Source organism: Kryptolebias marmoratus, linkage group LG3, assembly GCF_001649575.2.
Source record: "Kryptolebias marmoratus isolate JLee-2015 linkage group LG3, ASM164957v2, whole genome shotgun sequence".
In the NCBI taxonomy this organism is placed as follows: Eukaryota; Metazoa; Chordata; class Actinopteri; order Cyprinodontiformes; family Rivulidae; genus Kryptolebias; species Kryptolebias marmoratus.
The window spans coordinates 27,473,636-27,485,510 of NC_051432.1; the positions used below are offsets into that span (position 1 = coordinate 27,473,636).

At 44.1% G+C, this 11,875-nt stretch overlaps 1 protein-coding gene across 1 annotated transcript in view; it reads left to right on the forward strand.

Annotated features, from left to right (window-relative positions):
• The window catches only part of LOC108245506 (axin-2-like), a 17,363-nt gene extending 5,743 nt beyond the window's left edge, over positions 1–11,620 (forward strand). The window contains exons 4-11 of the mRNA XM_017432471.3: positions 2,492–2,594; positions 4,160–4,300; positions 5,822–6,237; positions 6,319–6,468; positions 6,549–6,782; positions 6,897–6,986; positions 7,646–7,771; positions 10,401–11,620. Of these exons, the coding sequence (XP_017287960.1) occupies positions 2,492–2,594; positions 4,160–4,300; positions 5,822–6,237; positions 6,319–6,468; positions 6,549–6,782; positions 6,897–6,986; positions 7,646–7,771; positions 10,401–10,527 (1,387 nt within the window). The 3' untranslated portion in view covers positions 10,528–11,620. The remainder of the gene's footprint in view (positions 1–2,491; positions 2,595–4,159; positions 4,301–5,821; positions 6,238–6,318; positions 6,469–6,548; positions 6,783–6,896; positions 6,987–7,645; positions 7,772–10,400) is intronic.
• Positions 11,621–11,875: the final 255 nt, after the last annotated feature.

The following is an 11,875-nucleotide window of genomic DNA, read 5'->3' on the forward strand; positions in this document are numbered from 1 at the left end:
ACACCCACCAAACACACACACACCTCCTCCTCCTCATGGCTACACTGGGTCACCTCCATCCATAAAGCTTTCTACAGCTTCTTTCCTCCACCTTCCAGAGCCGTGAGCAGGAGTGGTGAGGCTCTGAGTGCAAGGGAGTGAGAAAATAAAGTGCACGGAGTATAAAGGGCTTAACTGAATCGCTTTCAGCCTATTGTTAGGTGAGGGGAGCTTAGCGGGATAAGAGGGTGGCTGGCTGCTTTGAAAATGACTTGCACTACTGAATAGGAGATCCCCATAAAGTGAGGGCCCACGAAAGCATGAAAAAGTTCACGGCTGTTTCCCCCAACCTGGACAAAGCGCCTAGCTGTCAACTCACATGGTCTTGGATGGTTCACAAACTCTGGGATTCTTGTTAGCAAACAAGTTCGTCTGAGCTGCTGAGATTTCACTTTGTAGAGTTTCCTGTGTTGCTTTGGTTTTATTTTTAAAGGATGATAGATTTTAGTCTCAATGATGCAGTTTGTAAAGTAGCCTCTTCTTTTGCTGTAACAAAACATCACCAGATTCACATTTTCTAAAACGATCTTTTATTCTCACGAACACGGCAACGTTTCTGGAAACGTTTTTATCCATAAGGAAACAAAGAAAACAAACCAAAACGGTGTAGTAACTGTGTCAGGCCTGTATGTGGCGCTGTAGCCTCCCATATAAATACACCAGGAACAGGAAATAAGACGTGGATCACAAGAAGAAAGGGACTGATGATGCTAGATTAAAAACCGAATTCTTTCTGGACTGACGATGAATCGGAGCTTCTCTTTTGTGCCACGTTAAATTACGTTTCACTGGGAGTGCTGTCTGTCCAAATCTGTGGACATAAAGGATGATTTCAGACCCAGCCTCCTCCTACAGACTGAGGGAAGAGTTTTACTTTATCATGTTCAAAAGGTTCAGGGTAAACGTTTTAAACACAAGTGTCAATCTTTTTTAAACTTTGCTAATTTCCCACATTTTTTTAACGTATATTTGATGTATGTTGACTCATTTCAGCAGCGTTTGCTTTAGTATTGTTGGCAGTTCAAAAAAAGGATGATAACCTTTGTGGCCTTAGATTATTTGGTGTAATAATAAGAGGATTTAGCTTTGAAGTAATACAGTATATGATTTTTATTGGGGTTATAGGTGAGGCGGGAGGCGGGACCATGACATCATAGTTTTCAAACGCTGGTGTTTAGCCTGTCCACATGAGAATACAGCAGTGGTTTAAGGATTTTTAAGGGCTCCTATAATGTCGTTTCCATGTGGACCCAAGGCTGAAACGATAAAAAGCCTTTTCGTATTCCCGTGTGGATGACATGAGGCCGGGTGAAGCTGCTCTGCTGAAACAAATGGACTAATTGCTGAACAGTCTCATCTGTCAAAGTCATATTCTTTAAGTCTTTAACGAGGTCTTTGACACAGAGATCTCTTTTTGTCCTTGTATTCAGCTTTCACCCCCCCTTCTCCCACACACACATTTGAGGGAACAATTTGATTAGTGTGTTCTTTTATAGTGCTTAAAAGACAGACTGAAAATTTGAATCTCATTTCCAAGATAAAGAACAAGAAGAGACGGATTTTAGGAAGGGGAGCTGCAAGAAGAAGGGTGGGGGGGGGATTTTTTCTCTTTTTGCTTATATCTTATTTATGGATTTACTTGGACGCTGGGGAATGCTGCTGCACCAACTTCAAACATTACCTTATCTTACAAACCAGCCTTTTGATGTTGCTGAGATCAGAGGCTCGCTGCGGAGCGCTTGCCAAACGAAGATGGCAGCGGGTGCATATGTGCATGAGTGTGAGATTTCAAAGAGGCAGCAGAAAAAGTAGCGTTTGGGCTAGGTCAGACACTTCTGAGTGGCCAAAACAGCCATGATAATTGGCCGAGCTTAAGTGGCAACTGACTGGAAAAGCCAACAGACAGAATGAAAAATGGAGGATGAGATTCCCAGAATTACTGTCTAATTGTCCAGAGACTTTTAGCGTTTCTCGTTATATCTCTATTTTTATTATCTACAAAACCAGAAGGAGTTGAGCACCATTTGCTGGGCTGCTGAAGGCTTTTGGAGGTAGATTGAAACTGAAACTGGATCCTGAAGTTAGCACTGGTTCTTCAGCTGCTTAGATATCCACACTGAGGCTTGATCAGACGGATTTAATCTTACAAATAGGCTGTTTCTTTGAAGCTGAAATGTTGAGCATATTTCTGTCTCCGTCCTTTGAGTTTTTATTATTGTTATCTTGGATTCTAAGGTTACCTAGCTGTGTTAAGAAATGGATTATTAGTGGATGTTAGATCTCTAACGGTGCCTTCTTATCAAATATTAGCGCAGTTATTGCAGAGACACTTTGACCTATATGATGAAGTGAATGGGAAAAAGAAGCCTTTGGTGTAGCTAATTATAGACGTTTTTCTTCATTGTTTTACATTTCAGTGAGAGTAAATGTTTCTTGTCTTTCTGATTTGCAGAGATGGAATCCCTCCGTACAAGCTGGGCACCAAGAAGCAGCTCCAGAGGGAGATGCACCGAAGTGTTAAGATCAACGGCCAGGTTACGCTACCCCACTTCCCTGTAAGTCCTACTTCTTTATACTCCGTTCTTTTTTCCTTAAAATGTCTTGGCGTCCATATTTATGCTCTGGAACAAGGTCCTGGTTTGCTAAAAGAGCCGTGCTTTTATTGGTTGATTGTTTTTCAAGGCTCATATTGTGCATATCTGTATAAGTTTTTCTGTTTCCTCTGGTTTCCTGGATCACTTGCATCTCTAACTGCATGACAGGAAGCATCTTTGTGTTAAATGATAGAACAGCCTAAATGAGTATTTGGGTCAAAAAACTGTATTGTGTTTGGTTTCAAAGCAGTTTTTTTGACCTGCTGAAGTTGTTGTGAGAAGGTTGAAAGGTTTGAGTCAGAATAGGTTGACACAGGTTAGGAGCCAGAAAATAAACATGGAATTTCTTTTGTCTTCGTATCCAAACACAGGTATGCGTTTGTGTGTGTTTGTGCATGCATTTTCTATTTCCCCAGTTTTCTCTTTTCCTCTCTGTTCTTTCCTGTCTCTCTCTCTCTCTCTCCCTCAGTCTATCTCTTCCTCTTTTCCTTTCCCCACTTGCTCTCCTTTAATGTCTCCCTCCTGATTTGGAGATGGCTCTGTCTCCCATGATGCACCAGCCCCAGGCAGCAGGGGCCCCGTGCAGGGCTGGCGCTCCTTTGCCAGCAGCTCCGCTTGCCTTTCTTCTTCTTCTCTTTATCGTGTCTACAAAGAGATGAGAGGAACAACAACAAAAAAAAGAGTCAAAAATCAAGAAAACCAGTGTGCCAAATAACAAAAAAAGTAAGAAAGGGAGAAAGAGAAGCCAGCGCATATAGTTAAAGAAAAAGGAGGATAATGTGACTAGAGTACCTCTGAGCTGCCCTGCATGCAGCCTGGAAATAAATTACTACTTCCCTTCAGATCTTCCTAGGATTTGACTCCTCTATCCTCTCTCTCCCACTTTCCATTCCTTTTCTTTCTCTTGTCTATCTGTCGTTATTACCACTCCACTAACGCACATCTCAATCTCCGTCTCTTTTCATACTGTTAATTTTGTCACCCTCTTTTTTTTTATATATATATATTTTTTTTTTCTTCCCCCTCTCCTCTCCTCGCTCTCCCTTCTCCGTCGATATCTGGCTTTTATTCGGAGATTTAAAGCTGCGTGTCCCTCCCACCCCTAGTGTGCGTTTGATGTTTGACAAGGGCTCTTTGAAGTGTGCTGACTTCAGAAGCTGCCTTGCTGATGGCTTGGTCGGGCTACAGAGGGTGCAGGCAGGGGGCCTCCCCTCCGAGCGAGACCAACTGCTACCCGTCGCTGCCCCCTTCTCGTCTCCTTGCCCGGCAGCTTGGCACTGCCAAGGGCACTGGGCATGAGAAGATCTTCGGAGGGATGGGCGGTGAGGAAAGTTCAGGTTAGCTCCAGGGCAAGGGCTTGTGGATTATGCCTTTTTGGAGTAGTTGCAGGCTTGTTGGACAGAAATAGGATTAGGGCAAGGGCGTTGGATTAATGCACCATATTGCATCCATCAGAAACACCAAGTAGCCACACTCGCACACATATCAAAGTGACCGCCCCCCTTGTGTTGTTGTTTACCCTGCAGAGGACTCACCGGCTGCCTAAGGAGATGACCCCAGTCGAGCCCTCAGCCTTTGCTGCTCAGCTCATTTCCAGGCTGGAGAAGCTGAAGCGAGAGCAGGACACGATGAGCTCGCTGGAGGAGAGGCTGCAGCAGATCCAGGAGGTGTGTATCTGCTCTCAAACCTCATATTTACTCCAATCCCGACTCTGAAACAGCTGCGATGTTGTTCAAAATGTAAATAAAAACAGAAGGCAATGATTTTCAAGTCTTTTAAACCCATATTTTATTCACAATAGAACATGGTAGATATATCAAATGATTAAAAAAATAAATTGTGCTATTTTTAGGAAAAACAAAAACTGAATTTTGTGGCAGCAATACATCTTAAAAAAGTTGTTCTAGAGCCATGTTTCCCATTAGGACCTGAGGAGAGCAGCTGCTGGAGGTTTTAGAGGGAATGTTGTCCCATTCTGTCTGTTCAACAGTCTTGGATGGGAGCAGATGTTGCTCTAAAACCTTTCCAGAGGCACTAATGCACCCCCATACCATCAGAGAGGCAGGCTGACCTCAGAACAGTTCTCCTCTTTGGTCCAGAGGAGACACATCTGTTCACATCTGGCTTCTTGTTTGCCTGATAGAGCTTTAAGGTGAACTGTGTTTACAGACAGTGTTCCTGAGCAGAACCAGAACCAGCCTTGACCTTTGACCTCAGAGATTTCTGTAGATTCTTTGGATCTGTTGATGATTTTATGATCTGTAGATGATGGGAAATTTAAACTCTTCCTAATTTCATCTTGAGGAACTTTATTCTGAAATTGTTCCATTAAATTTAAATGTAGTTTCTCTCAGGCTGCTGAACCTCTGCCTATCTTTACTTCTGACAGATTCAGCCTCTAAATCCTCTTTTTATCCCCACTCCTCTGACTGACCTGCTGCTAATTAACCTCATTAGTTATAAAAAGCTCCTCCAGATGTTTCTGATTCGTCCCACTTACTTTTACAGCCTTTTGTTGCCCCTGGCCTGACATTTTTGAGTTGCTGCTATAAAATTTTAAATTACTGTATTGTTTTTAATTAGTACAATTTTTTTTCAATATTTGATGTGTTTACTATGTTCTATTGTAAACCAACTTATTTCAGAATTGGGCTTCTATAAGCATAGCTGACTCTTAAATAAAAGTCTTACTTGGATCCGAGTTAGTCAAGTGCTGGTTCTGTGCTTTCTGCCAGCTTTAGCATGACGAAGAATGGGGTACGCACCAAGGGACCGGAAAGTTTGTCTGGGTTTAGTCACATCTTCACTGTTCATCTCCTCTTTTCCCGTTTCATTTAGAGTAGGAGCGTTCAAAGTTATGTTTCTAGACATACTTTCAGTGCCTTCAAATAGCACTTAGTTACTCTCCAGTGGCACTTTTACAGAATATGTGTAGTGCCAGTCTCTTTGTGCAGCACAGGCACATTCTGCATTATAGATGAAGTGCACCCAAAGCCTGTTAGTGAAGATAACAGAGCAGCAAAAAGGAAACTCACATCAAGTTATCCAGGCGTTTGCTTCCTCTGACTTCACAGGGTGATAGATATAAGTTGGTGGAAGTTGACACACAAAATAAAATCTCACCCTCTTGTGACTATTAACGTTTTGCCAATCGCCTTAACTTTTTTATTTTTACTTTGCCTGTGCAGGAGGATGAGAGGGAGGAGAGCACCGACCTCAGCAGCAGCGTCTCCCTCCACCACCCTCTGCTTCCATCTTCTAGCCAGTGTGAGGAAGACCCACAGGCCATCTTAGACGAGCACCTTTCCCGTGTGCTGAAGACGCCCGGCTGCCAGTCACCAGGCGTGCTTCGGCACTCACCCCGTTCACGCTCCCCAGAGCGGACCGGTGCCTTTTTGTCCTCTGGGCCCTTCTTCGGTGCTTATCACGGGGCCTCCAAGGTTCTGATGACAAGCAGGCAGTCCACAAAGCACATCCACCACCACTACATCCACCATCACCACGCTGGGCCAAAGACCAAGGAGCAGATCGAAACCGAGGCGGCTCAGCGTGTGCAGTGCCTCTGCCCTCAAGGGGGCGCCAATTATTCCAACTTCACACCTGCGTGAGTACATCCTCCGAGCTGCGGCTTCATATTTAAAATGTCTTTGTCTCTTCTTCTAACGAACTCTCCTTCCTGTCGCAGTCGCTGCAGCACTTTGTCCAGACGGCCGGTCAAGGCCTGTGATGAGGACACGTCTTCATCGTGCCTTCCCCAAGTTTCCACCGACCGCTCTCAGAATGTTTGGCAGTGGATCTTAGAGAGCGAGAGGCAGGGAAAGCACAAGCCACACAGGCAAGTGTCTATCAGCAAACGCTCTCTGCACAGCCGATGCCCGGTACTGACCACCTTTTTATTTTTTTAATTCCTAACAGCACTCAAGGTCTGAAGAAGTCCGGTCCGCTTGACTCCAAGATTCTGCCTGCTCGATCCAACTCCTCCTGGGGTGGAGGTGGCATCTGCAACGGCGCTCACCTCCGCGGCCATCACCCGGGTCACCCGTTCATCCAGGATCCAGCCATGCCGCCCTTACCCCCACCCAACACCCTGGCACAGCTGGAAGAGGCCTGTCGCAGATTAGAAAAGGTTTCGAAGCCGCCGAAGCAAAAGTAAGAAGCTTGAAGCATGAAACAGACCTGACTAAAACAGAAGACACTCTAAGTGCTGTCTCTTCTGACTGGTAACAGTATTGATTAGTTATGAACCTTTTTTCTGTTTAACAGGCACTCAGTAGCAGCAGGCAGCCTTCAGAGGGACAGGAGCCATCTCGGTGCCGGAGTCACCGGAAGCAGCTCTCTGACCAACTCTGATGAGTACGTTTCTTGTTTTTATCATACTCAGATTCTCACATTCAGTTTGTCACTCGGATGTTTTCCTCAGATTTCCCTTTTTGCTTCAGGCTTTTCACCTTTTTCCTTCCAGATTTTCTCACTTCCTTTAAAGAGGGGAAAATATGAGTCAGCTTAGCGAAGTTTTAAACTTTTCTTCTTTCCCCCTTTTTAATAATTTAAGTTGACATCGAACCCTTCTCAAGTTAGCTTTTCATATATTCTAAAGGCTGTATTTTCACACTTGCCTAGGAGCTCTCCCTTTGACAGAAAACCACACCAATAATAAGTCATAATTATTAAAACAACTGGTTCTAATCTGCTTATTTTCATTTAAAAAGCATACTTCTTTAAATTCATTAAATTATAAATGAGGGGGGTGGGTACAAAGAACCACTAAATAATGTGCACGGCCCACAGTACAGTTTTGCAGGGCGTTCACACGTAAATTTAGCTGCGATTTTCAAAAATTGGCCATGCAGAACGCAGCTGCACAGCTTTCTGGTCGCTTGGTGACACTTTAGTGCAAAATCCACTTATTTTCAAACTATTTGGAGTCTCCATTAGTCGCAGCGCAGTGTTTCTGTAATTAACTGTAGCCTAATTATGTGAGCTTCACTCATTCCCCCATTTTAATGTTTCAGGTCTAAAGAGCTGGTGGTCACCTACTTCTTCTGTGGTGAAGAAATCCCTTATCGCAGCATGATGAAGACCCACTGCCTCACCCTGGGTCACTTCAAGGAACAGCTCAGCAAAAAAGGCAACTACCGGTAAATTTGATCACCACAGACAAAACAAAAAAAAAACCTTTGGTTTTACACTGTAGCAGAGTGAGTTTCCTCTGTATCAGTGAGTATTTCCTGTTATGTATTTAATGGGAATGTAAAGTTACAAAGCCTGACATTTGAATAGAAAAGCTGGAGCTGATCCGTGGTACTTGGAGCTTATAGAAACGGGGAGAGAAAGGCGGTTCTGGAGTGAATTTTCTTCCCACATCTGGTCCTGATTTCCATGCAAAGGCAGTCCTAATAAATATGGCTTTGAAGCATTGGGCTATTTTATTTTGTGTCCAAAGACCACTGCAATGCCTTCGAATTCCTTCGCCACACTGTTGCATCAGACGCTTAAGTCGAGCGCTGGAAGCACCTTGTTCTGTTAGCGGTCCAGCAGTAAAACGCCTCTCTTTGTCAGACAACCAAGGCAAATTCCTAATATTAAGACTTGCTAGTTTCTATACAAGTGTCCAAAAGCTTTTCTGTTTGGAATAACTTCTCCAGTGATGAGTAGGTTGTAATCATGCCCGTGACATCAACATCAGGCCACATCTGCTTGTTGGGCAACACAGAGAAGGAGGCCACAGCTTCCCGAGATATCTCATAATTCTTCAGTGAGCTTGTGAGAACGGAGGGTGGGGGTGAAGCGTCTGGCTTCAATGGCAGCAGAATGTGTGGAGCTGGTTAATTTGGACATGGCAGCGGTACAGCAGAGAACAGTACTCCGCTGCGCTGCCAGACGATATTGGTGCCAGATGTTGAGGAGAGAAAAATCCTGCAACATGAAACATGTTCCAGTGGAAAGACTCCTTCTATCGCTCTGTCTCTGCAACAAAGTGATGACTTTCAACTATTTGTGAGTGAAATTGTAGAGTTTTTTGTTTTTTGCAGAAGAAAAAAACCCAGCCAATTAGACTAAGAATTTATTTAGTTCAGAGAAAACTAAAACAAATAAAACTGAAAGGCTTTGAGTCATGCTCAGGAGAGAGGAAAAGTTTCCTGAAATGTGATTTTTCTGTCATGTTAATGGAGCTTCACGTTCCTCGGCTGTGATGAAGCAAACCTCCTCCTCATTCGTTCGTCTGTGATTACAATCAACAGGAAAAGTGAGGCTGGATGTGTATATTTTTGTACGCCCTTCTGTACGTGTGTTGTTTGAATGACTCTAAGCTGAGCTCATAAAACTCTCAGCTCCCCCCCACATACACACGTTTTTATCCTTTTTATGTTCTGAACACAGGCACACATGGACAAAATGAGGCATTTTTCCATTACAAAGCTTATCATTAAAGCCCCTCCTGCTGATCTTTGTGCTGGCTTTAAAGCGGGGAGTAGGAATCATTAGGAGCTCCGGGAGACGCCGCAGTCGGCCCTAGGAGTTATCTCTGCTTGTGTAAAAGAGGAGTGGGCTAGTGGAGTGACCTGTGACCTTCAGGAGACAGTCTGAGGGTGAAGCCTGCTAACCGAGCTGTCCTGCTTTTTGCTGATGATCGGAAAGACGTGTTTGTGAGGATCTTGGTTTATGTGGCGTGCAGCGAATCGCGGTCTCAGGCCCTCCGTTTGACAGCTGGACCAATTAGAAACCGATGGACACAGAGAGGGCGTGAGCACCCCAGAGTGTTTCAGAGGCTGGAATTATCCCAGAGCGTTTAAAGGTGGCGTCTCATTGCAACTCGTTGGAGAACGACGTCCGCTGAAGGACTCGTTGGTGGCGGGTGTGAGTCACAGAGGCTCTCAGTCCTGCCTCAGAAAAATTATTCTCTTAAAATAATCACCATCGAGCCGTCTAAAGAGCTGCGTGCTGACATCTGCAGAGGAGAGAAAACATCCGAGGCGAAGGTCCAGGTCTGAAAACGGCGCTGATGATGAACAATTATTGAAAAACGTGTCCAAAAATGCCGAGTTTCGTGTAAAAGTTACTCCAGCAGGTTAAATCCTAAACGTGGAGGCGGCTGCTGAGGCGGGTGGACCGAGGTCGGCAACGCAGTTCTGTGCACGGCCAGGAGCAGCCATTAAAAGATTACAATTAAAGCAATATAATCAATTAAAACAAAAAGATATATAAAACTAAGTAAAATAAAAACTAAATGACATGAAAAACAGATTATTTACAACACCGAAAGCATTAATTGTAGGAGAAATCCAGAGAAACTAAATGTTTTAAACTGCTTTTTAAAAACCTCAGTGAAGGAAAAACATTAGATTGACCTGCAGGCTGTTCAGTTTGAGGGGAACAATGTTCTTTACTGACTAATCTAGAACATGGAACGTCTAAAAGGACCTGCTCAAACAATCTGAAAGATCAAAATCAACATTAATGAAAAAGTAGGGCAGAGTTTTTAATAAATTGTCTGTTTCACTGGTTGGTTTTAATTGGTTGCGACCATTTAAAATTCAGTGAGACTGCAAAGGAAAGTCTGCCGTTTCTTTCATTTTGAGTCTCGAACCGTCTCCGCTCCCTTAAACTCAGAGTTCAGCTCTGTCGGAGCAGCAGTGGGACGCGGAGTCAGGATTTACCTTTTTGACGGGGTGGCTCATGTCTGCAGTCGTGACGGTTAGAACCAGCTGCTGCTACGTCCCTTTCTCCTCAGCGTTTCTGACCCCGAACCTTTCCCTGTCTCCTCAGGTACTACTTCAAGAAGGTCAGCGATGAGTTTGAGTGTGGCGCCGTGTTTGAGGAGGTGTGGGAGGACGCCGCCGTGTTGCCCATGTACGAGGGCAAGGTCCTGGGCAAGGTGGAGAGGATGGACTGAAGAGCACAAGCAACCCCCCCGCCTCCCTCCGCCCAAACAGAAGCTAAACGTTTCCTACAAACTTGAGCGACAGACTCGGAGTAACAAACACTCGGGACTTCTTTCTTTTTTTTTAAAATCTATTTCTTATTATTAAGCTAAACAGAGTTAATATATCCAGCACAAGAGGAGTGATTGAAGGAAGACGAGCCAATGAAGTATGCTGAACTCAGAGGAGGTGCCGCCCACCCCCCTCCCTGACTCTCTCAACCGATCAGCCTTAGAAACATGAGGGAACCGGAGTCCAGGGGAGGGGAGACCCCGACTCCTCCTGACGATAACCACTGAAGACGCAGACGACTTGTGATGATGGACTGAAGGCGCAGCGAGCGAGAAAACGCCGTACGTGTGCATATACATACATGCAAATATGTATATATACATGTATTTTATATATAGATGCTTTTTGTCTTGAGTTGAAAGTTTTTATTTAGTATTTATTAAAACAAAAACCCCTTCCTCCTTCTTAAACCTGTGACCCCGCCCCCTTCCTGTTTCCAGCCAATGGGCAAGCTGCTTTGAATGTTGGGAGAAAACTGTTTGTTTTTGTGTTAAAACACGAGCCTAACTCCTCCTGTCGCCTTGCTGCCACGTGTGACCCCAAACTAACGTTTTTTACCCGAAGCGCTCCATCGTTTTAATGCTCGGTCCCGGTAGTTTGGTACTTTTGTCCCGCCAGGATCGTCTCCCTTCCTCCCCTTTTTCCTTAGAGCTCAATCTTTTTAGTTGTGCCTTTGTTTGTAAACCAGGCATTGCACAGGGACGGGGTGGGACGGGGGGGACAACTGCAGATTCACACAGAAAACAGACCTAATAATGGCAGAGTTTACAGCCCACACACCAAAATATCTAACAAGAATCAGTTTGGAGCACTAAGACAGTGACTTCCTAATAAAACGTGTGTGTAGGTGGGAAAAAAGCAAAAACATGAAGAATTCCAGCTCCAGTTCTGTTTGAATGTTGTTCCAGTAACACCGAGTTTAACGGAGCTCCTGCATATATTGTAATTATGCATTCTGAAGTAGGATTACTGACACACACACACACACACAAACACACACACACACATGATTGCTGGTGTTTTCTGAGTACAGCACCTGTGCCTACATGGATCCATACCATGTGCTGCCCTGTTTCAGGGTTTTATTAAATATCCCTTGGTTTTCAAAAGGGTTTTATGTTGAAAAGATATTTTTATGCTTTTAATAATGTCCTGTAATCATGTTTCTTTATTTTGTTTTGTTTTTACACCATGGCCTTTCTTTTGTTTGTTTTTGTTTATTCTATCTAAACTGTAAATTATACATTA